A 25,917-nucleotide genomic window follows, 5' to 3' on the forward strand; every position below is an offset into this window, starting at 1 on the left:
TTTTTTGGGGGCCGAACCCAGGGCCTTTGCGCTTCTTGGCAAGCCTTCCCCTGGGCTAAATCCCCAACCCCCATTTCAGGCCTTTTTAAGTCAGAATAAAAACCTTACACTAAATGTTAAAAGTACTAAGATATATTTAGGGTTTTTTTCTTTCTAATTCAGTATTATCCTTGTTAAAAATGATTTTCTCCAGTGTAATAGAAACACTCATTATACATTTTAAAATGTTTCTTCACAATAATTCTCCTTATTAAGTTTGAAACTATACAGTGTACAAACTCTCCACATCTTGTCAATTCAAACAAGACTTTTGTTTAATTTATGTATAACTAGAATGATCTGAAAGTAAACGTGATGGTTAAACTTATGCTGCTGATGACTTGCGATACCAGAGAAAGGACTACACAGGTCCAGGAGTTTGTGGCCTTCATAGACAATACAGCAAGACATTACCACTACTCTAGTGATTTAAAAACAGAAAGACATACATGGTATGCACTCATTGATAAGTGGCTATTAGCCCAAATGCTTGAATTACCCTAGATGCCTAGAACAAATGAAACTCAAGATGGATGATCAAAATGTGAATGCTTCACTCCTTCTTTAAAAGGGGAACAAGAATACCCTTGGCAGGGAAGAGAGAGGCAAAGATTAAAACAGAGACTGAAGGAACACCCATTCAGAGTCTGTCCCACATGTGGCCCATACATATACAGCCACCCAATTAGACAAGATGGATGAAGCAAAGAAGTGCAGACCGACAGGAGCCGGATGTAGATCTCTCCTGAGAGACACAGCCAGAATACAGCAAATACAGAGGCGAATGCCAGCAGCAAACCACTGAACTGAGAATAGGATCCCGTTGAAGGAATCAGAGAAAGAACTGGAAGAGCTTGAAGGGCTCGAGACCCCATATGTACAACAATGCCAAGCAACCAGAGCTTCCAGGGACTAAGCCACTACCTAAAAGACTATACATGGACTGACCCTGGACTCTGACCTCATAGGTAGCAATGAATATCCTAGTAAGAGCACCAGTGGAAGGGGAAGCCCTGGGTCCTGCTAAGACTGAACCCCCAGTGAACTAGACTGTTGGGGGAGGCGGCAATGGGGGAGGGGGGGAGGAACACCCATAAGGAAGGGGGAGGGGAGGGGATGTTTGCCCGAAACCGGAAAGGGAATAACACTCGAAATGTATATAAAAATACTCAAGTTAATAAAAAAAAAAAACTTTCATATGTATATACAAGAAAAATAACCCAGATATCTAACGCAGTATGTTTTGATTTTTTTTTTACCTCATCACAGTTAAAAACCAAAACTTGTCTCCCAAGAAGTCCACCTAGCGCCTTTACTGACTCAGTTTTTCCAGTCCCAGCGGGTCCATAGGGATTCCCTCCAAGTCCCATCTTCATGGCTTGAGTGAGAGTTAGGTAGCACTTGTCTGTCAGTGGAGTATAAACCAGCTTGGGTGCATTACCCTACATAAGGGAAGCATGGTGTTAGTTCGCTCACGTTCTACTCCCTATAAGTCAAAAACCTCATGCACAGCACACAGGTTTAAATTTTTCCTTAGTGAAATAATGTTGAAAAGCAGAACCTGAAATAAACTTTCAGTATTTCTCAAACGTACACTTCATTATAACCTGAAAGGCTTAACCAGGGTCAAGTTTCTAGTCTTTCATTCTTAATGAGGGCACAAAGATAATGCTAAGACGAACAGATCCAAATAGCTATTACACAGGAATATGCCACTTCATAATTGTTAACTCACATAATTTATTTCCTAATGCCTCAAAGCAAACATAATCTTTAAATTCTTATTAAAATGATTAATTTAGAAAATGATTGTCAAGTTTTCTATGCTGTATAGAAGGACACTCTAGGTCCTTCAGCCATTTGTAGAATGTTGTTGTATCCTTTTAGAAGGTTAACTAGTTGTAACCCTGACATGATTATTCTGATCATTGATTCATTATAATAAAAAAAGCAGGAAGGATACAACTGGATATTTTTGGGAAAAAAATATGAATTAGGTCTTTTATCTTAAAAGCCTTTTCTTTTCAAACAGAAACATCAGCAAACACATTGTAGCACATGTGTAATCACAGTGCCTGGGAAGATGCACAGCTCTGCCACGCCAGTGGAGCTGCCTATACAACTCTCCTGAATTAAAGGTAACATGAAATTAAACATGAACGCTCCTCATAGGAAAGATACATTTTAGAGAATTCAGTGATGTCAACATTTTTATAAGTAGAATAATCCTTACATAGAACCTTCCAAATTCTGACACAAAACACAGAAAAAAACTATAACAAAATTAATTGTTTCCCAATAGCAATTTCCTTTAAATAGTTTCTACCCAGAAAAATCAAATGCTTCTAGCGAAAGTCGTACCTGGTACTCATATGTATACTGAAGTTCAGAATCCACCATTTGAACATAGCATGTATGGTCACTTTTCATGTAGAATCTAACTTGTTTCTTCCAAGCCCAGTCATCAGTTGTATGAACTTGAGCTTGGTTTAATTGCTTCACAATATCAATATTATGAATAATATCAAGAATTAGTGCTTTAAGCTTAAGCTCCAGAATTCCTGATTCTACACATAAAAAAAAAAAAAAGATACGTTAATATGAGTCCCATCATGTACACACATATGCTATGTGAAGGACTCTGAATGGTGACTTCAAGATACACTGCAATATTGTGATAAAACAAGACACATGCAAAACAGAAAGTCAATAAGAAATAAGAAAACGTGCAAAAGTAATAAAGTTCACCATTAGAGAGACTTCATCCAGCAACTGACAGAAGCAGATGCAGAGAACCACAGCCAATCATTAAGCAAAACTCTGGGAACCCCAAAGAAGAGATGGGGATGGGGATTGCAGGACCCAGAGGCGGGGTTGAGGACACCATGAGAACATGACCCACAGAATCAACTCAGCAGGGATCATAGGAGCTCAGAGACTGAACTGACAATCAGGGAGCCTGTATGGATCTGAGATGGACTCTGCATGTTCTAACTGTGTAGCTCGGTGGTTTTGTGGGACTCTTAACAGTGACAATGAGGGTGTCTCTGACTTTTCTGCCTATTGTTGGGACCCTTTCCCTCCTCCTGGGGTGCCTCGTCCAGCCTTACTCTTTTCTGAAGGAAAACAAGGGAGGACCTGGGGAAAAGAGGTGAATAAACAAACAAACAAACAAACAAGAAATGCCCAGGATACAGTTCCTAATTATTTAACACTCAAAGAACCCTCTGAACCTATGTCAGAAGAGACAGTTGCCTGGCACCAATACCAAAGAAGAGAACTAGGGAAGACTAAACACAATTCAAACAGTGCCAACAGGGCAGGAAGTGAGAACACTACACTCTAGGATCAGGTGCTCATCAGGCTGGCCTCAGACAGCAGCCCGCATGCCAGGAGGGAACAAGTTTTCCTGGGACGAATGGAGCAATGTCAGCAAAGATGTAAAAAAGGCCTGAGCTAAATACAAATTTTATAGCTGACAACTGCAAACCAGAGATTTTGCTAGCTTCAATTAAAACATATAATACTTTCATTAAATATTTAAGAATTTAATAATGTTTGATTATATTTAACCCCTCACTATTCCTACTCCTTACAGATTCAACCCCCCTTCCAACCCTATTTCCCAACTCATTCCCCTTATAGAAATGACATTGCTTTAACGTATGTAATATATTGTATATGTAAGAACATTGTTTATAGACAAACAACTGTCCATCATTAGTCAGAAAACACAAAGCGAAAACGAGGTGGAATAGTGATATTTCCAAGTGTTGAAAGAATGGAGACACCTTCAGAAAAATGCACACTAACTGCTGACCACCCTACTATAACACAGACACCTAAAAGTTATCAAGATGCAAAGGAACAGTACCAGCCTGGTATCAGGACCAAGGGACGTGCCACAGAAAGGGTATGTACTGAGGTACAAGGAGTCAGTCAGCCTTTTCCTCTCAACTCTTTAAAATACATATTAGAGTTGAAAGCCAAAATTATACTCTCACGGAGTACTTACATCATATCAATACTTATATAAAATATATACACTTACATTATATAAATGTAGCACACGAAATGGCTAAGGAAACTTACATGGGTAAGGTTTGACATCCCACTTCAGGTAGTATATACTGATTCTGAGAAGAAGACAAAGTTACCAGTGCACCAGGCATGATGGCACACATTTAATCCCAACACTTGGGAGGCAGAGCCATCCAGTCTACAGAGCAAGTTCTAAGAAAGAAACCCTGTTTCAAAACAAAAAACGAAAAAGAACAAAAAAAAAAAAAAAAAAAGGAAGTAAAGAAGGAAAGGGAGGCTCAAGTAGACTAATTCACTGAGTCATCAAAGCTCTGTGCAGTATAGGTGGGTGGGTATATGTGCAGTATAGGCACATGGCACAGGCAGAATAACAACAGAGCGCTCACACGCTCCACACTACCTGAGTTCCCTGGGTCCTCAGAGCTTGTGTCAACACTGGTGTAGCGTTCCAACTTAGCTGCCAGCTGTGCTTCAATCTGGTGGAGACTGTGGTCTTTGATGGCATCTTCTACATCTTCAGTAAACTTGATCTGCTCAGCCAAACACAGTATCTGTTAAAGAATAAGAAAAAGTGTAAGTCCTAAGGAAAAGTCCTGCCAAGGATCCTTTGACCTACAAACACATACCTATATTACTAAACAAAAACCAGGATGGCTAAAAAGAGCATGGACTCTTTACCCAAGGAAAAGACTTTCCACATGAAATGGTATCTGGTTTCAGTGAATGTTTTGAATGTTTTGGATAAGCTCAAGTAGTTCACATTTAAGAGATTAGGTCATTTTGTATTCATGCTTCAGTCTGATTTCAAGTGCACCAGTATTACAATACATATACCTTTACATATACCCACTTGTTTTTGTTTAAACTATTCTAAAAACCTAGTTAAACCTCAACTTTAAACCTAGTTAACCTTAAACCTTAAAAGTTAAACCTAGTTTTCAAACTCTATCTTAATACCAGTTCCAGACTTATGAACAATAAAAGACAAACACTAAAAGATCTTAGAAAATAATGGCTTGCAATGCACATGTCATGGTATCCTTGTGCAATGCACGTGTCATGGTATCCCTGTGCAATGCACGTGTCATGGTATCCCTGTATCGCTGGTTTCACCTTCTCAGGAAAAACAACGGAAGACTGTCGGAATCAGGGCCTGGAGATAGATGCTGTACTACAGTTCCATTCAGTTGATACAAAACTACATTGTACGTGCCCATATGTGTGTGCCCCACAGCCCACATGTCAAGTTCAGAAGAAAATTTCCATATATTATCTTCTGATTCCACTCTCCTTGCACCATTAGCCCGTGGAATCAAACCCAAGCCATCCTGCCTTGATGGCAAGATGTTGCACACATTATTCTGTGAGAACTTACACAATTTCAATGTTTATCTAAGAGCTAACCCTTGAATGACCTACAGCTATTAGCATGAGTATGAACAAAACCTTTACACAGCAGCATCCTGTACACAATCATGACTAGTGCTCCATCAATCTCAGCCTAGGACAGTGTTGCAGGGACACACTGCTGCCACACTCACGTGCAGCTGTCTCCATAACCTACCATGTGGCCCAGCCTTCAGAAGGCTCCTAGCCAGTACTCCAGTTCACTGTTATGTCAGCTAAGTTCCTCCCAGCTCCAGCCTCTGAGATGCTGCTATAAGACGGGAGAGGGGTAGGGGTAGCAGTAGTACCCCCTCTTCTTCATTGAAGATGGACTCAGCACCTGACGCAGGAAGTTAGCTTCTGCCCAATTCCAACCACCTCATTTCTTTGTCTCCCCTGGGGATGTGACAAAGTCTACAAATAGCCTGGAGGGAAGATGGCCAATCTAGGATTAAAGGAATACACACACACACACTCACACACACACACGCACACACACACGCACGCACGCACGCACGCACGCAGTTGCTAAGTACTGGACAGAGAACAGAGATGCCAGCTATCTGAGCCAGGAGACTCACGCTGAACACATCCCAAACACAGTCCCTCACCTGGGAAGGGAAGAGAGATGGGTCAATTGCACCTTGTGAACTTCGCCCAGCTGTGACACATTCTTTCAACAACTGTTTCAGAGTTTGCTTCATTTCCAAAGCCAGATCATTCAACCATGCCTGAAAGTGAATGGAAAAAATAATATGCAGGAGTTATGCAATAAACCCACAGTTTATGCCTGAACACAGTCTTTCAATGCAGAAGAGACGTGTGAACCCCTCAAATGCAGAGTGCTATATCATTCTTTATTAGCTAAAAATTTGAGAAAAACAGTTGTTTTTGTTTTGTTTCTTTTCAGTTCTTGAGACAATATTGAGTGTGAACACTCACCCTTTGAAGCCAGGTCTGACAAACCCTGACTAGTATGTTATAAAAATCTATATGACAATTTTATTATTACCCAATTGAATTGATAAAGTAGTAAAGCCGTGGGTTACCTGAGTCTCCTGGAGAAATAGTCATTGGAAAAGTATAACCACAGAAAGGGCTGCCCCATCAGGATGAAAATACTTCAGGAGGGATCAGGATGTCTTGTAAGCTGATCTTATTTCAATGTCTCAATAACATATTTGTCTACACACTTGCTTATAGGTAACATAATAAAATTTAAGTTAAAATGTATCAGGACTGTTGCTCAGTGAGGGAACAATGCCCACCATGTACAAGGCCCTAGGCTTGATGCTCAGCACTGCCAGCACCTTCTCCCCACACACAGTTACATAATGAGAGAAGAAGAAAAAACAGCAACTATCAATCACTACTTACTAGTCTACCATATAAAAAATATATGTACAAACACTACAATCATAGGTAAACTTAAGAAGTAAGTCTGCAGAGAGAATTTCGCGGTGTAGTATTGGAGGATGCTTTTGGGCTCTGTGTATTCAAATGAAGATTTTTGTACTCAGAGATCTGGCTGCATTACAGACTTTGGTATGGCTCAGTGTTTTGTTAAATACTGTACTTCATCACCTTCTGATTGGTTAAAATAAAGGGCTGAGCAGACTATGGCTGGGCAGGAGAGGAGACGGTGGGACTCAAGAGGGTCTCAGGTAGGACCCACAGAGTCTCCATCCAGACATGAATGAAGGAGGGGCAAGGCCAAGACTAAGCTTGCAGGTAATGGGCCACATGGTGAGAAGTAGGCCAGGCCAACACTGTCAATTAGAATAGCTCGGTATCCGCGCAGCTATAGTGCCAGAAGCTCTTATTAGAAATAGAAAGGTCTCTGTGCCATTATTCAGAAGCAAGAAGGGATATAAAAAAGGCCCTACTTTTACTCCCAGAACTTCAACTTCTACTTTGCTGCCATAACTGATCTAGTCCAGATCCTAGAACTTAAGCTCCTCCTCCCACTGTGCCAACAAAACTATGAGAAAAGAAAAATACAAAACTCATAAGCAAAAACTATAGTTCCTTAGCAAACGTCAGTGCTTTCGATCACCTTATGTATTTGAAATCCATAGAATGGTGAGGCCTAACCAGGAATCAGTTCTCAGACTGAAGACTACAAATGAAAGAGATACAAACTATTGTTGCTGTCAATTTAAAACTAATATAAAAAAAAAAGACAAAAACACAAAACAAAAGACAACTAAGATGTAAGTTTCACAAACTTCCTAGTACATTTAAGGCAAAACATTCCCTTTAATTTTCAAAAGAATTTCTTTGCAATAAGAATTAAGAACCCCATTTCCCTCTAAGAAAATGGCCTCTCAGTCATACTGCTGACACGATATGTGCCTAAAATTAATATTAAAGTGTTTTTCAGTCTACAACTAAAGTTCCTTACAGAATTAATTGATGTATTTAAAAAACCAAAAATCCATACTTTTTACTATCGTAACTTTAGGCGCTACAAAGACCAAATATTTTTGAAGATAAAGAATAAGTTTCCAAAAAGACCTAAATCAACTAATTCTACCTTACAAATTGACTAATGGGTTGATATAAATTTCATGGTTCATTTTGTGAAACAGAACTGCTCACCTCTACATTATTTGATAGGAGAACTTTACTCTTAAAAGGTACCACTTCTCCCTCCAGTGACCTCATTGCAGTTATATGTTTGGACTCCTCATCAAAGCACACACTGTTGATACCTACAACACAGAAGCAACCCTTGTGCTGAAGACGCAATTGGTGCTCAGCATTCCGCCACCAGTCAAGGCTCAGGAGCACAGCCCAAGCACTGCATACACCAACCTAACTGAAAATAGCAATAGAAACCCAAAAGGATTAGCAGATTATGAGGAATATGCTACACACACACACCACACACCACACATACACATACCACACACCACACACACATACACACACACACCACACATACACATACCACACACCACACACACATACACACACACACCACACACATGCATACCACACACACACACACACACCCCACACACACCACCACACACCACACACACACACACACATACTACACCACATATACACACACACACACACACACCATACACATACCCCATACACACCACACACACCACACATCACACACACACACACACCGAACTTGCTAACTCACTAGCTTTAGTAGCTTAAGAGTTGGGGCTATGAACTGTGGTAGTGAAGAGCAGCTCATCATAGCTATCAGACAGTTAAGACTATTTGTTGAAAAGTCTTGATTCCTACCAGCAAACAACTTCTTCAGATGGGACTGAATCACTGACGGGTTGGTAGACTGGCCCAGGATTTCTAACAAGTCATCATCACCAATAAAATAAAATCTTGGGAATGCTGAACGTTTTTCCTACGGAAAGGGAAAAGGAAAAAAAAAAAAAAAAGAAACAAAAGCTTTCTCTTTTTTCAGTAATTATGATACTAAGTATTTTATAATCTATTAGATTTAAAATAAGCAAACATGCCTCCAAAAATTCATTTAGGGATTTCTGGCATCTTTGAAGCTGATCAAGTATCGTCAGCAGAGTGTTTCTGATTCCTGCATGAGTAGTCAATGTGGTGACTCTACTGTCTTTCCTGATGTCCATCATTATTGATCTACAAAATATAAGTTATTTTCACATTTATGTTAAGGTTTCTGGCTTAGATGAAAATATTTTTCACTTGCTTCAAATAAAGAGCAACAATAATTTATTATGTTAATAATTTATTATGCTTCTAATAAACCATGTTGTTGCAATTTTTCATCAAATATTACAAATCCTCTTAATTCATTCATTCCATAAATATTACGTCTTGTGACCTAGAACTAATGGTCCAGTGACACATAGGACATTAAGTAAGGCCTTAAAATAAATGCCAGAAAGGGAAATTAAAAAGTGTTGGCACAGTGACTAACAGGACAACCTATACTTTAAGCCTTTTGTAGGGAAGTGATCCTAGCTACTAGGCAGACGAATGAAGAGAGAAAGTAAGTACAGGGAAGGGTTTCTAGCTCAGACCCTGGGAAACAGCTAGATGCACCCAGGACCCTGAAGGAGAGCGGCAAAGGCTGGGGAAATGGTAAGGACACATCTAACTTCTCCTTAAGACAATGGGGCACTAAACATAGAAAAGTTTATTCACAGAACAAAATTTAAATAGGTTACTGGCTAAATTTGTGTCAATTTGACACAAAGTGGAGTTATCATAGAGGAAGGAGTCTCAGTTGAGGACAAGCCTTCATGATATCCAGCTATAAAGCACTTTCTGTATTTGTGATCAGTGTGTGAGGGCCCAGGGAATGGTGGATGATGCCATCCCTAGGCTGATGGCCCTCAGTTCTAGTGGAAAGTAGGCTGAGCAGGCCATGTAAAGAGCAAGCCAGTGCGCAGCATCCTCCATAGCTGATGCAGACATCAACTCCTGCCTCCTGGTCCCTGCCATGTTTTAGTTCCCATTTTTTCTTTAAAGGTGGAAGTGTAAGCTAAATAAATTCTTTCCTCTCCAACTTACTTTTGGTCCTGGTGTTTCATCACAGCAATAGAAACCTTAACTTAATTTGGAGTTGTAGGAAATGAGAGATGCCAAGATGCCTTTTATGTCCTGCAAGCAACAGCCAGCTGACAGAATTTACTGAGGCACAAGAGGGGCACAATAGTGAGCAGGACTAGGTATGAGGTGCAGAATTGGTTCCGCCTATTGCCTGAGCATGTTTAGAGTTCCACTAGTGAAAATGAGAGGCCTTTCTTAGTTCTCTGGGAGTCTAGGGTAAGAGCCATGTAAGTACATATATGATGGATGGAGAAAGACACAGAGAGACCAAAGTGCTTCCTAAAGAAGCCCCTGGAAGAGGAAATGAGCACTGAGAAGTGCTGAGCACAAACACACTGACAGCCCCAGGGATGACTAAGCACTTCACAGTGTGAGTCTCCATATGACTGTGTCTAATGAGCTGTACTGACCTGAAATCTTCATCAACTTTGTTGAAGCGTGTCTGTTCTTTAGGCAAAGCTCCACGCCCAAAAATGGGCTCTAAATATACCCATTTTCTCTGGATATGGTTCAAATTCTGCAGGTACTCATCCAACTGTGCAAGTTTTCTTTCCCAAATTGATACTTTATCTTCAAATCCTTTGTAATATGGAGAATCTTTTAAGGATTGAAGAAGGCATCTATTATCTCCAACCTGGTTCACTATGTCTTTCCAGTCTTTAATCAGCTTGATAGTTCGATTCTGGCTGTCTTCATAATCAATTAATGAGAACACTGCTCCAACTCCCCATAGATCAAGTTCACGCAAAGCTTCTCTGATGGTAACTTCCCCTTGTGCCCGACTATTTAAATCCTATTAACATAGAAGATTTATATTTGTTATTTCAAAATTAATTATCCCATAAATAAATGATAAGAAATATACTTTAGAGGTGTGGTGGCCCACACATGCCTACAACCCTAGCCCTTGGGAAGCACAGGCAGGAGGATCAAAGAACTCCCTGTCCTCTTCAACAGCACAGTGTAAGGCCAGTTATCTCAATCTATACTGTAACAAAACCCAACAAACAATATACATACATACAAATACATATGGCTTTTTAAAAAGACCAAGGTTTGGGAGAATAAAACAATCAGAATATTATGAAGGCTTTAACATAAATTCTTTTATTTCTATGTAGTTAACAACTATAATTACTTTGTGCCGGAATCATGTCATAACCACAGATTAACAAGCATATTCTAGGCTTTACATTTTTGTAGAAAATAAAATAATGAAGCATAAAAAGCTTCCTGTTTTATTATGAATAGCCAAAACACAACACACAGTTCCTGAAAGAACTGTGTAGTTTCATTTTCCTCCAGATACTTTCCAGCCTGGTTGGTAACCAGCTAGTCACTAGTTTCCCTGAGGGGCCTCTTGTCCTCTAGCTTCTGCTCACAGTGTTTCACATAACTATAAATGCACTGCATGTGAAATGACTCTTATCTGCTAATACTTCTCATGAGCTGACTTGCTTCTCTAAAGAAGTATTAACAGTTCACATTTTTCCTTCTCTAGGGAGAGGCCTCTCCCAGTCTCTAAAACCTTACCTAACACATCCAAACAGGCATGACGCATTACCAACTACAAATAATGGAACAACAGAACAGTCACTGCTTTACAGAAGAAAGAATGGGTGCTAAAGCATGAATTAGCAGAGGCAATCCTCACTTTAAGGTCTGAGGCTTTCTCCACAATCGTATCAGCGACTCTGAGCAGGTCACCAAACAGTAGTTTCTCTAGACTAGTCCCTCGAGGAAGGCCAAGTAAACGAAAAAGGTCAAGCCAGTGGTCTGGAGAAAGATGCTCCCCTCTCACATATTTCAGGATAGGAATAATAATCTTTTAGAAAAAAAAAGTAAAGAACAGACTTACACATATGTTAATTTCCTAGCAAAATACAAGTTATTCATTTTCATCTTAATGCACGAAATTTACTGTTATTTAATAATCTTGCGATCAAAGTTAGTGATATAAAGTTATTTATCAAATAGTACTGTAAATACCTACATATTCCATTTGTAGTTAAATGCATTTTAAAACATGACAGAACATAGCCCTGCTTTCTGGGATACATATACACTGCAACAATAACCACAAGTCCTTCTGATATATAGCTCAGCTGGTACATTTGCCTGGCCCTTGGCTTAATCCCCTTTATTGCACAAGACCCTACACATAACCCCTATTGATACAAAACCAAAAACTTTAAAGGCCATAGTTACATTGCTTTCCAACTGGTAGTAGAAATATAATTTTTTTATAATTTAAATTATTTCCTTTTTTCATATTAAGAAACAACTTAGTTGAAAAATATGTTTAAATTATGGTCCAGATATTAACCATAAAGATAACAATGGGGCTGGAAAGATGGCTCAATGGTTAAGAGCACTGTCTGCTCTTCTAGAGATCCTGAGTTCAATTTCTAGCAACCACATGGTGGCTCACAATCATCTACACTGGGATTTGGTGCCTCTTCTGGCCTGGGGGTGTATATGCAGATCCATAAAATAAACTAAAAAATACTTTTTAAAAAGATTGCAATGGCTGCATATCATTTTTAAGTCTCAGAAAAAAGAAAACCGCCTTACTTTGTATCTGTCAACTTCTGACTGTAACTTCACTGTCATGACTGAATGTTCTTCAACCTTCCTTAATCTCTCATGCCAGTTAATCAAAAATTCTTCAAATATGTAGATCTTAGTCCTATAAAAGAACATGAAAATTCATTAGAGTCCATGCTTCATCAAAAAATGAGCAAACTGTAAGAACATAAATACTGCATTAGAATCAAACCGGTAAGTAATCCAATCTTCTTTGGCCATTTCCTGGAGTCCTTGCTGGAACTCCTCATAAAGAGCCCAAATCTGTGCACAGCTCTCAATGTCCTTAGAGATGCTATATGCCAAAGAGAAGTTAGGCTCTTCTAGTCCAAAATGATGGCAGTCATCACTACAAAGATAAAAATCAAAACTCTGAATTTATAGAAAAGGAAAACTGTCAGCTATCAATTTACCTAGCCATGTTCCGCAGCTGAAATGTGCAGAGGTGTTGCTGACTTTATGTGAGGATTTTCCTTCACTCATGCTGTGCACACTTCTTTAAAGATATCATGTAAACATTGTGCATGTCAAGATATCTGTATGTTTATCATGTCTATGTAAATGTTTGCTATGTACATCTATGGACTGATCTGACAAAGCATCTTATCTTACCTTGTTACTATGGTACCACTTAAAGGTGTGATAGGAAGGGTCCACTCACTCACCTTAGGTTACACTAGCCCACATAGACCACATGTAAAGCACTGCACAAATCTAACACTTACTGTGACCATAAAGATAAGTCAGAAACATTTTTCCTATATGTCTTATCATTTGTTTTACTAGATGCTTGTGCGTGTGTGTGTGTGTGTGTGTGTGTGTGTGTGCATTATGTGTGTTTACACTGTGGTGTGAGTGTGTGTGTGCATTATGTGTGTTTACATTGTGGTGTGTGTATGTGTGCATTATGTGTGTTTACATTGTGGTGTGTGTGTGTGTGCATTATGTGTGTTTACATTGTGGTGTGTGTGTGTGTGCATTATGTGTGTTTACATCGTGGTGTGAGTGTGTGTGTGCATTATGTGTGTTTACATTGTGGTGCGTGTGTGTGTGTGTGTGTGTGTGTGTGTGTGTGTGCGCGCGCGCGTGCACACACATGTGTGCATGCGTGCCTCTGAATGGGATGTTAAACATCCTGGATAGGCTAGCCAGTGAGCCAGTCTAAGCATTATCCCATTTATGTACTTCAAGTATTGAGGCTATGATTGCAGAAGTCACACCTCATCTCTGTAGGAGAAGCTGAAGATTCAAACATATTCCCATGTTTGCACAATGTTCATCTTCCCAACACCCCTATTCATCTTTGAAAGAGGCATAGCAGTATTTTTCTTAAAATTAACTATTCCATGTCTAAATAGCATGAGTTCAAAACAATAAATAGTATAACCTCTGCATTGAACCTATAAAATAATGCTCTAATCTCTCTGGAGTTCCTTTTCTGTAGTGCATCTGTATGTCCTTACACAGCTCAACCACAGCTCCTAAGAATGCAATGGTATATGTGCTACACGTAGTCTTAATTCTTGGAAAGCTTATGAAGACAGGTATTAGACAACAGCTATTATAGCTAAGAAGCCTGGTACAAAGACATTAAATGTTAAACTCACACTAGCTTCTTTCTTATGACTTCCAGATCATCAAACTCAATTTTTTTCTCCTTTATAGACTTTGCGCTTTGATCCATGGTATTTTGTTGGCCAGTTTCAATAACATCATCCCCAGGTTTCAACTGGTCCCAGCGAGCCTTGAACTTGTCCAACTCTTGGTAATAGATCTGAAGGCGGGACTTCACATTTCCCTTCATCACTTCTATCTGTAGGCCAGGCGCAAAGCATTTAACACAGAGGAACCTCACGAGCATTTTCAGCATTTTTGTTGAAAAGTGAGAAAAATATCAACACCAAAAGACTGCTTTTTATCTAATCTAGTAATGAAAAATTAGAATAGAAATTTACAATTATGAGAAATAAGTGTCAGCTGCAAACATTGAACAATTCTTGTAGTTCACAGCACACCTACAATTATCAACAAAAGTGAGGGCATCTTAAAACAGCTCAAGTGCTGGAGGGACAGCTGCTCTTCCTGAGAACTTGGGATTCCCAGTCCCAACATGGTGGCTCATACTGGTCTATAACTTCAGTTCCAATCAATCCAACATCCTCTCTTGGCTTCTAGGAGCAGCATGCACACAGGCACACATTCAGGCAAAGCATCCACACACATAAAGTAAAAAATAAAATTGAAACTGCAAATTTTTCAAAGGCTCCTGTTCTGCCTAAGCACATTATTAACTAAGGACACTATTTCTCAGTATCTTTTGCAGCTGTGAGCAAAGACTAACTAGTCAATAAGATACAGAGCACAGACAAATGTGTGTAACCCTAGGCAGATGTGTGCCACCCCAGGCAGATGTGTGCAACCACAGGCAGATGTGTTCAACCCCAGGTACATGTGTGCTACCTCAGATAGATGTGCACAACCTCAGGTAGACTTATGCAACCTCAGGTAGACGTGTGAAACACCAGGGAGATATGTTCAACCTCAGGTAGATTTATGCAACTCCAGGCAAATGGCTGTGTGCGACCTCACATAGACATGTGCAACCTCAGGCCACACCTTAGAAGCCAAATGGTGCCCTTCCTTCTCCCTCATTCCCACAAAGGAGCAAGTGAAGAGTAAAACATCCTAGACAACACCTCAGACAGCAGGAATTTAATTCAACAAGTGTGGGCTCTGACATAATTACAGCATGAGAGACATCATTCTAGTTTATGAAGAAACACTATCAAGAGGATGTTCCATGTGAAACATGCTTTTCATAAAGCATGGAAACATTATAAAAGGAACTGGGGGGAGATCAATTTCAATAGAACAGTGACCTCCTAACACTGGGCTATACTGAAATTATGAAAGGGTTTCACCTGATCTTTAATCATAAGTTGGTGACTTTCCATCATCAGCTCGAATTTGTCCCACTTGGCTCTCAGATTGCTAACTGTCTCTACCCCTCCACCTGCCACAGTTCGCAAAAGCCTGTTTTTGTCTTCAGCTTCTTGAAACAAGGGCAAAATCTGAGGGTTAAAGGAAAAAAAAATCAATCATTTTATCAGTCTGTCATGATTTCATTACTTTCTTATTATACATATACTATAAATGTATACAATATTATATTACTATTTATATAATAGATAATTTATTATTATAAAATGTATTATATATAAATTATTATTTTAAAATGAAATCAAATTTTTATAATTTTGTTTGAAATAAATTTGTTAAAGTTCCAGTTATAAGGTTCCTGGTACTCACTATTAACACACTATAATTTCAGAAATTAATGAAAAAAATTAGCAATTGGGAGGTAAAGGCAAGAGAATTAGAAGTTCAAGGTCATACTCCATTAATGGTGAACTCAAGTCCACTATGAACAACAGATAAAGGTGTGTCTCCTACCAAAGCCAGGTACAGACAGAAGAGAAAACATACAGACTAATTTTTCTGATGAACGTAGACATGAAAACACTCAGATTTGCCTCTTCTCAGGGATGTCAAGCTGACAACCAAGGTTAGCACATAAACAGACCCAGGGACAGAAATCACATGGAGAGTGGACAGTTCCGTAGATGCAGAAGCCGCCTTTGGCAAAGGTCAGCATCTACATCATCAGAGCCCTGAACGCAGGACAGAAAGGGGGTCTTCATGACAGTGGCCCCAGAGACAGGAGAAGTCAGGTACACTATACTTACTGAAAGAGGACTGGAAGCACGACAGTGACTTTTTCACCTTCTCTAAGCAGTTTACAAACTGCCTGAGTCTTCTTACTCTGAACCAAGCTTTAGTCATTGAAATGTCCTGCCAATGCTGCCTTGCTCCTTTTGCCAATCTTGCCTCTCATCTCTGTGAACTCTCCCACTGTATGTCTCTTCTAACTCTGTTCTAACATGATATTCACATCCTAAGGTTCCAGTTCTGAAGACAAGATTGGATTGCTTACTCTACCGTTATTCTAATACACGAGATCTTAAAGGCTGCAAATACCTCTACAAGGAATAAAAAGTACTGCTGGTCCACTTCTATACCATGAGTCCAATCACAGCTGCCCAGTTGGACATTACACGGACCTCTTTATAATGTTGAGATTACATAGGTCTAAATAATCACATAAAATACCTAATTTATACATCTCTAGAAAGTAAAGATGAAAATAATTGCTTTGTTTTGCATTCTCACCTCTGGCCTCCGATCCTGCAGGTTACTATACTGTAAATTTGTATCTCCTATTTCTTCCACAGATTGAGGTATAACTGTTAAGACCTTCATAGCCTCAGTAACAAATGTATCAATTTCATGTATATGAGCTGAAAAAGACGGTTACTATTATCATTACCAAAAAAAGCTGTTACATGATGACTAAATGAAGAATCCTCAGAAGTAAGAGTATCTTGGTGTAAAGAATGTTACAGTCAATCACTTGCCTTTAGGTAACAAACGTTTGAAATGCAGAATTTTTCCCATTAGAGTTTAGTTGTTTTATATTGTACTTAAAATTTTTTGAAAGGGAGCAGAAGAAATAGCGCAGCAGTTCAGAGCACTGACTGCTCTTCCAGACCACCAGGGTTCAGTTCCTAACACCCACACGGAAGCTCACAACCATCGGTAACTCCACTTCTTAGGAACAACTCACTTTTCTGATCTCCATGGGCAACAGGTACACATACAGGGAAAGCACTCTACACATCTTTAAAAAAAATAATGAAACTTCCAGGAAAAGGAAAAAAACTGAAATGTGATCAATCCTAGCTATTGTTATTAAGAATCAGAAACATTTCCAGTCTTCTAAATAATGTTGCAATATCTCAACTTACCATTTGAAGAAATAAAGATAAATATATGACATCAGTATTACTATTGTTCTCAAATACATGCAACAAATTAATTACTAGCGCTAATTCAAATAATAAAACAACCTGGAATTTTTATACTGTTTAAGAATGAATAAGAATTTTCCTACTTTCTTCAAATTATTATTTTAAGTAAATTTTTCAAGATATTCTAGCTCAATTTTAAGCTGTAACTGAGATTTTTGTTTTATAACTACAGAAGCCATGGTTCTACAAACAAAACACAGTAAGAGTGAAACTGAAAAGGCCTTTACTCTGGATGGACTTCTTCAGAGAAAGCACAAGCAGATCAAATAACTTCTGGATGAGGTCATCGATCACAGTCTTCACAGGGCTGCAGTTGATGTTGAGACAGTCCACCTTGACAGCACTGAGCAGGCCAATGAACATGGGATTCTCTGGTCATTATTTATGAGTGTAGAACACATTTCAACAAGTGCATCAATATGTGACCATAATCTTTAAGAACATACACAATAGATTTTTTAAAAAAAGTCTTCTATATACAAGTTAAGTTTACAGTAAGTCCATTTAGCACTGATTTTCTTTGTTTGACTGTTTCTCTCTTCTCTTTTTTGACAAAGTCTTCCAGTCAGGCCTCGAACTTACAATCCTCCTGCCTCAGCCTCCTGAACGCTAGAATTATAGGCATGAATCCCCAAATCTAGCTTAAAATAACAATTCTCCCAAGATCAGCTGAGATTGGGCGTGTTCAGGGAGTTCAGGGTAGTATGGTCGTAGACAACATTCTTAATCATGGAATATATTTATGTTTAAAATTTATGAATGACTAAAACACCAGTAATACAATATATTTACATATAAGTTCTAATTGTCTCAATATATAGCAATTTCATATTTATGAATTATATTAATTATCATGTAGCCAACATATAAGGGTATGAAAACAAATATAGACTGAATACAGAATGAATATAGATTAAAGTACTAAACAAGAAAGCCAGCCAGTGCTATTTTACACCTTTAAAATTGGCAAAAATAAAAGTTAATTTTGAGTTAATCCTCAGTTTGAGGCAAAGCAGGACTTCATGAATGCTGGTGAGAGTATAATGGTGAGAGTATAAAAACCCACACACAGCGGGCACAGCAGCGCTCGCTCGCACACCAGCACTTGCAAAGTGGGGGGACGAGGCCCAAGGGTCTGTGCTCAACCGCACTACAAAGGGAGCGCAGGGTTAGTTCAGCATATGCGATCTCAAAAAGAAAAAATCAAACTTTATAAAAAGGAATTTACTCATCTTACAATTTTTCAGAGATATATTTTTCTGCGCAGTGGTAATACACACTTTTAACTGCAGCACTCTGAATCTGAGCGCAGCCTGCTTTTCAGGGTGAACTCCAGGACAGCTAGGGCTACACAGAGAAACCCTGAAACCCTGAACTGAAACAAAACAAAAACAAAAAAAAAACAAACAAACAAACAAAAAATAAAACAAAAAGAGAGATATATATTATCTCAAAAAATTTATCTTTACAGTTTGGATATTTTTGTTCACCTGGGTGTTCTGACTTGAGACAGGTATCTTCGGCTGTTGCTGGCCTTGGTAACTTTATGTGGTACTGGCCTTGATCCTCCCATCTCTACTGCTTATGCTGAGATTAGGGGCATGAGCCATCAGGTCTTACCTTTTAAGTTTATGCTAACATGGATCTTGGAGAAGAACCTCCAACCTTACTAAACCAGCATAGTTCCCAACTATCTTCTAAATTTACCCTTATAATCACAAGTAAGCATAACTCTCACGCCCCATCAAGGACCTTTTCTTTGCCACAGAAGGAACCACACACAGCTAGTCAAAGTGCAGAGCTGTGGAACCCAGTGGACGCATCAACAATACAACTCCCACAACCAAAGTTCATGGTCATTGCAGAAGTGGGAGGAAAGACTGTTAAGAGTCAGGGGACTAGGGAGTTTGCTGTGAGATTGTGTCTTTCAGTAAAGTCAGAAACTACACCTACGAAGGCTTACCAACATGGCTGCCTAACATGAGCTAAACGAGGACAACAGCAATAGACATGACAAAATGGACAAGGAAAGCATACAAGGCCTCAACCCTACAAAGAACTACGGGCAACTAAGTAACACCAAGAGTGGGAGAAACAGTCTTGTCCAGTGAAGAGCACGCCAATTATTATCTAATACCAGTTGCTCAGCCCTGAAAACACACAAATAACATTGTACAGACTGAGGTTGTACTTACTTAGGAAATACACACACACACCACCACCACCACCAACAACAACAACAACAACAACAGCAACAACTAAAGAAAAAAGAGGCTATGAATTTCAAAGAGAGCAATGAAGGGCATGTGGGAAGGTTAGGAGAAAATAACGTGGGTAAATTTTATAATCACCAAACAAAATAATTTTAAAAATAAAAATAAAAGTTTAAGAAATTTTCTTTTTAGTTTCATATGGCCTGGCTATCTTCAAATCTCTCAACAGCCAAGAAGAGCACTGATTCTTGATTCTCCTTTGCCTCTCCTTCCCAACTGCTGGGAACACAGACCTGTGCCACCACACCCAGTCTTAAAGATGTGTTTACAGCAGATGCCAAAGCATTATTAAGGTATTAACTGTAGAAGCTTAGACACAAGCCAAGTACACTAACTCGTGGTGCTGGCGGCACATGGTTACAGTCCCAGGTATTCAAGAGCATAAGGCAGGAGACAGCTAACTCCAAGACAGACGGTATAGTTTAATGAGAACAGGTCTCAAAATAAAAAGTAGGAATGACTGGGGAGTAGCTCAGGGGAAGAGCAATTCCCTAGCATGTAAAAGGTACTGGGTTTACTCCTCTGTACAATAAAAATAAACAGGTAGGTAGACAGGTAGACAGACATGATAGCTAACTATTTCTACATCTTAAAAGCTTGCTATATCCTAACCAAACTTTCCCTGACTTTGTCCCAAATCAGGACAGGGGTCAATACCTTCTGAATCCCTACACTTTCTTTGTTCAGCGTCTAATGCAGAATATACTCCATTCAGCATTAACAACTTTTAATTAACAACATTTGAAAACATAGTCTGTACCAGTAATATATAGGCAAATTACTCCATATAATCCTTAAAAGTATTAGTGTCTTTGTAAGTATCTTTAAAGTAGAAGAAACTGAGGTTTGTAATTTAAATTTATGCCACAGTTGAGCAGCTGCTGAGCCAGCTGACTACAGACCTCGCTCACTAAGCCCTCAGCAGACTTGGCGTCCTCCTCAAACACACTGCCGCACTACCACAGGAAGCACCCGCATCTCAGCTATCTCTTCATCTTGCCTGTATTTATGTGAAGTTCTTTGTGTTATAAATGCTCAGCCCATCTTAATCAAAGGAAGACTAAGTTATAAAAGGGGATGCTGTTTTCCACAAAGTCCACATTCCTTCTCATGGAATTCCCTGTCAAACAGCTCCGAGCAGTTGAAACCTCCGGTGGCAGGGCACACATTGTCAGAGCTGGGTTATGAACTTCCTCTCAGGGGCTTATGTCCACTTTTACAGCAGTGCCTAGATTTTCTCTCTGCTGCATCTCTCAGGCCACTTTGAAGGAAGCAGCATAACCAGAGTAGAGATAAATATCAGGAGCTTTCTGTTCTGTGGAGGGCTCTCTAAATACAGCCTGACTGTCTTAAACATTAGCTCCCCACCATTGGCTGAATAGGGCCTCTCCTCCAGTCTATTCTACACAACCACATCTCAGCACTGGACCACGGACCTCTGTCATCCCTTGCACTGTCTGACCAGAGAGTAGTTGGAATTTGTCAGTTGAGATCGACAGGAAGAACTAAGGTGGCAGGATTAACAAGGTAATCTTTTCATTTTGTTTTATTTGTTGTTTTTGTTTCTTTGAGACAGGGTCTCACTATGTAGCTCTGGCTGTTCTGGAACTCACTACATAAACCAGGCTGGCCTCAAACTCACAGATATCCACCTGACTCAAAGAGGTACTCTTACTAGCCATATCAAACTACTGTTTTACATAAACGCACCAACTTCTCATACCTGGGAAGCCGTTCAACTTCTTTCCCTTTTATTTTCAATGCTTTAAAATTTTTCTCCCAATCATGGACAGTAGAAAGGTTCTTTTCGACCAGAGCTTCCATGTCGACCTGTCCAATCACAACCCATTCCTAAGGAAGAAAACTGCATTAAGAAAAGGGAACTACCATATAAGCTGACACTGCAAAGAGAGGCTCTACTGACTAAGATCAACAAAGTGAGGAAAATAAGCTGTTTTAGAATCTTTTCTCAGATTCGATGTATATAAACACAAAGGGAGAAGCATTTCTCCCAAGGAGAGCCTCCAAGTGTCCAGACCACTTGCCAATCTAGAACTCTAAATTACAGACATCTTCAGTGCAAGGACAGCTGAGGAACAGAGCAAATTCCTGACCTATGACCTTGTCCAGCACAAATGAGCACTAAGATGAGAGCCTGTACCTGTATTCTAACCCAGAAACAGTCACAATGAGACATCCCATCACAGTGACGTTTTAAACAGGAATGGGTGGTGTACACTGTGCTGCCTAAACTATACAGCCCAGATGTACGCCACCTAGGCTGTGCAAACTCACTCCACATCCCCACAAAAACTGCACCACCTAGTGACTGATTTCGCAGAATGTACACACGTTGTTAGCACATCTTTAAGTCACCTGAATGAAGTTAGCATTTGAGCATTCTCCCTCAAAATACATTTTCTTCAGAATTAAAACTGACATAAATGGTTGGGGATTTAGCTCAGTGGTAGAGCGCTTGCCTAGGAAGCGCAAGGCCCTGGGTTCGGTCCCCAGCTCCAAAAAAAAAAAAAAAAAAACTGACATAAATGTCACATTACATTCCAAGCTGATGTACACATTTAAAAGAAAAAACTAGTTTTTCAAACTTCATAAAGTCTAAATTGCCTATTAACCTCTCTCCCTTTGCAACATGAACCTAGACTAAGAGTCTAGCAAGCTGCTTCCCTGGTTTTGACACATTTTGAGTCTATTTCATCACAGAAAAAATTCTCATTTTACACTTACTAAATCGGGAAATTTCTGATAAGGGTAGAAATGTGCAGGCTCTGTACCTTATGTTGGTGCAATACAGCTGAAAGTCTTCTAAACAGGTCTTCTGCTTTGCTGTAAATAGTCAGAAATCCACTTGCATTTCTGTCAATCATGACAGAAAATATTGATTCATCTCCAGCCTCGCCCACACCCTTAAACTGATTCGGAATTCCGATGAACCTCTTCATTTCTCTGTAATATTTAGCCCGGATTTCTTCAAAAGGGGGTCTAAACTGTAACCTTCCCTGTCTGAAAAACAGAGTGAATGTCACTCTAAATCATCTTGAATTATTTTACTTAGAATATAAATTATTAGAGAGGTTTAACTTGGAAATGAAATATAGATTTCAGAGCCTTTACTTGTAGGTTAAGTCGACGTTTATTTCTGGCAGGTTCTCGTTCAGAGCCTCCAGACCCATTTGATACTGATGCTCCAGAGCCTTGTACAGCTGGTGGTTCCAGTGCTGCCGCCACGCACGCATGTCACTGGGTTGGAAGCCCTGAAATGTCATTTAGCACCAATTTTCAGATCGAAAAGGTAAATGACTTTTTTACTTTTGATTTTCAAGCTATATAAAGCACACTTTCCAGCTTAGTGCTTGTTCTAAATATACACGACTCTAATTGCCATTTTAGTAAAAGTACTTATAAAACATTTGATATGAAAATCTCACAGCTAAAATATTACACAAAAAGCTCACCAAAATTAAAAACTCAAGGCAGAATGAAGTTTTTATTTGAAGCTGGTTTCACAATGCTCTACTTCGTGAATTCTTTTGTATTTTTTCAATGTTCTCAAAAAATACTACTCTCCATTTCCTGATTCCTAAATAATTCATTGAATATTTTAAAAATAAGAAATTTAAATTGGATAGCTAAAAATAGTTGGATTTTGATGTTGTTGTTTGCTTCCACATAAGCTTTAAGAGCAAACAATAAATTCATAAGCACCAAATCAGGAAAACTACAAACTAACCAGGGACTCAGCCCTCTGTAAGGCACACAGAAGCTTACTTTTATATAGTTCACACAAATTCACTGTGATTTACAGCATTTGTATGTGTGTCATAGAACTAGAGAATTGTATATTCATTAGGGGTACCAAGAGGTATTCATGACTTTGTATGCACTTGTTACTGAGTCATGCATCCAGATTCCCAAAAGACAGTCACAAAGCACAACCCACGCACCTGCGCGGCCACACTCGCTAAGCCAGTTCTCAGCTCCTGCAGCCCATCCTTCCAACGCTGCTGCTGCCGAAGTAGATCAATATTCATAAGAATGACCACCTGTTCAAATAATGTGCAACAGTCTCAGAGCCTGTTAGAACATGGCAGCCTTCCAGTGATGCAGCCACCTTAATCAAGGGACAAAGTACCACTCATCCCATGCTATCTGCCATCCTCTGATGCACTGACAAGAGCAAACCCTCACTCTCAGTTTCAGCCAACATGCACAGAAGTATCAAGCCTGTGAAGGACTGGAAGGGAGGGAGGGGGGGGGGTCACACACACTCAAGTACTAAATGCAGAGAGAAAAGAGGGGCTCTGTCCTAGGTAAGAATAGAGACTCTGCTGGCCAAGTTGCAAGCCTCAAATACTGTCAGTTTTGTGCTATTGATACCATACTCCAGCTAGATAGGTTGTAAACACCAGAGCAAGTTATGGAAAGGGAAAAAATAAATTTTTTTTACAACTTCAAATCTCTAATTACTTCACAAGAAAAACTGTTATTATATACTAATACTAATTATTTTTGTTCAGTTCCATTTATAGTATGATAAATTCTATAAACAAAATATACCTTTTCACAAAACGTAGTATGCCACTTTCTCAGCCTTCGATTTTCAGTGGCAAGTCGCTCAGCAGCATTTTGGAGTTTCTGGATGTAGCCTTCTAGTTCTTTAGGGTTGTCCCAAGTAATCTGTGACTTGCCTCCGCTCCCTGCCTTTGAATTCTACAGTATAATAAACAGTAGTATTCAGATACAATGCTTTTTCCAGAAAGGTTTAATTTTCTGTTCAAAACCCAATTATTCTTTTTTTTTTTTTTGTTCTTTTTTTCGGAGGTGGGGACCGAACCCAGGGCCTTGCGCTTCCTAGGTAAGCGCTCTACCACTGAGCTAAATCCCCAGCCCCCCAATTATTCTTAACACTGACCTCTATGAGGATTAAAAGTAAGTATACATTTCAAAAAATCTGCAGTCACATGTACCATGTAGTCTAAAACCTACTGTGAAGTTTTCCAATTTCCTATAGACGTTTAAATAAACAAAAAAGCAAAGTCATGATTAAAAGTCTGAAGATGGTTTAAAGAAAAACAACACAAGCCCTCAAGCACTCTGTATACCAGGATTTCCAACTCAGAAGAAAGAATGCAATAGCATGTGAGCAGTGGACACATAGGAATGCAAACCCACTACCAGAGTAACGGGAGGCGTTCTAATCACTCCTCTCTGCAGTGGGGACTCACTCACTAAGAGTGAGGAGGCGTTCTAATCACTCCTCTCTGCAGTGGGGACTCACTAAGAGTGACGGAAGGCGAGGCGTTCTAATCACTCCTCTCTGCAGTGGGGACTCACTCACTAAGAGTGAAGGAAACCACTGCAGACAAAATGAAGTCATGTGCACTCCCACAGTGGCTGTGAAATTGAAGGATGAACTAAAAACTGGTCCACAACCTCCCTATTTGCATCATAAAGCATGAGACGCTCACTTACTTTAATTATCTGTTCAAATGCTAAGGCAGACTGCAGCATCATTGGCCTCTGACTCTGAATCATCTGTTGATCAATAGAATTGTAAAAATGTGCCACCTACAAAAATATAAGTCCAATTAGCAGTAAAAAGACATTGTGTGTTTAGCATGTTTCCTTTATTTTTGTTCAAATAGTAATACTTTTCCTCAACCCTAAAACCAAACAGAAATAGTTTTTCATCTCCAGATCAGAATTTATGAATCAATATGCCCAATCAATACATATATTTTGAGGTCCTACAGTTTATCAAGTCATGTCCTAAGACTGTTCAAACAGACAATAAAATTTATTCTCTAGGATCAAGTTCACCGCATCAGGATAAAAGGAACTCAGTGCTAAGAAGGGGCTTAGTGCTAAAGGACTGGATTTCCTCCTCCTGCACCTCTCAGAAAGCATTTGACAGCTCAGTAGTACCTAACACATTCCCTGTCCATGGTTCACATCAAAAACTGGACTTCTCTTCATCTTTTCTCTCAAATTCCACATCAGCAAAAACCTACACATTCAATATATACCTTCATTCCAACCACGTTTTCCTACCTCTATCCCTCCTCTAATCCATG

General features: G+C 39.4%; 1 protein-coding gene across 3 annotated transcripts in view; it reads right to left on the bottom strand.

Moving 5' to 3' along the window:
• The window catches only part of Dync2h1 (dynein cytoplasmic 2 heavy chain 1), a 198,172-nt gene extending 172,739 nt beyond the window's left edge, over positions 1-25,433 (bottom strand). For all 3 annotated transcript variants that reach the window (XM_032911134.1, XM_032911135.1, XM_032911133.1), the window contains exons 1-21: positions 25,316-25,433; positions 24,401-24,553; positions 23,788-23,886; positions 22,958-23,097; positions 22,618-22,846; positions 21,549-21,676; positions 17,780-17,895; positions 16,855-16,982; positions 15,546-15,695; positions 14,232-14,437; positions 12,818-12,973; positions 12,613-12,727; positions 11,693-11,863; positions 10,449-10,831; positions 8,970-9,102; positions 8,737-8,854; positions 8,068-8,180; positions 6,078-6,197; positions 4,481-4,631; positions 2,401-2,606; positions 1,299-1,481 (exon numbers count right to left, since the gene is read on the bottom strand). In XM_032911134.1, coding sequence (XP_032767025.1) covers positions 1,299-1,481; positions 2,401-2,606; positions 4,481-4,631; positions 6,078-6,197; positions 8,068-8,180; positions 8,737-8,854; positions 8,970-9,102; positions 10,449-10,831; positions 11,693-11,863; positions 12,613-12,727; positions 12,818-12,973; positions 14,232-14,437; positions 15,546-15,695; positions 16,855-16,982; positions 17,780-17,895; positions 21,549-21,676; positions 22,618-22,846; positions 22,958-23,097; positions 23,788-23,886; positions 24,401-24,553; positions 25,316-25,378 — 3,261 coding nt within the window. In that variant the 5' untranslated portion in view covers positions 25,379-25,433. The remainder of the gene's footprint in view (positions 1-1,298; positions 1,482-2,400; positions 2,607-4,480; positions 4,632-6,077; positions 6,198-8,067; positions 8,181-8,736; positions 8,855-8,969; positions 9,103-10,448; positions 10,832-11,692; positions 11,864-12,612; positions 12,728-12,817; positions 12,974-14,231; positions 14,438-15,545; positions 15,696-16,854; positions 16,983-17,779; positions 17,896-21,548; positions 21,677-22,617; positions 22,847-22,957; positions 23,098-23,787; positions 23,887-24,400; positions 24,554-25,315) is intronic.
• Between the last annotated feature and the right edge of the window lie 484 nt (positions 25,434-25,917).

The sequence above is a fragment of the Rattus rattus genome, chromosome 8 (genome assembly GCF_011064425.1).
Source record: "Rattus rattus isolate New Zealand chromosome 8, Rrattus_CSIRO_v1, whole genome shotgun sequence".
NCBI lineage: Eukaryota > Metazoa > Chordata > Mammalia > Rodentia > Muridae > Rattus > Rattus rattus.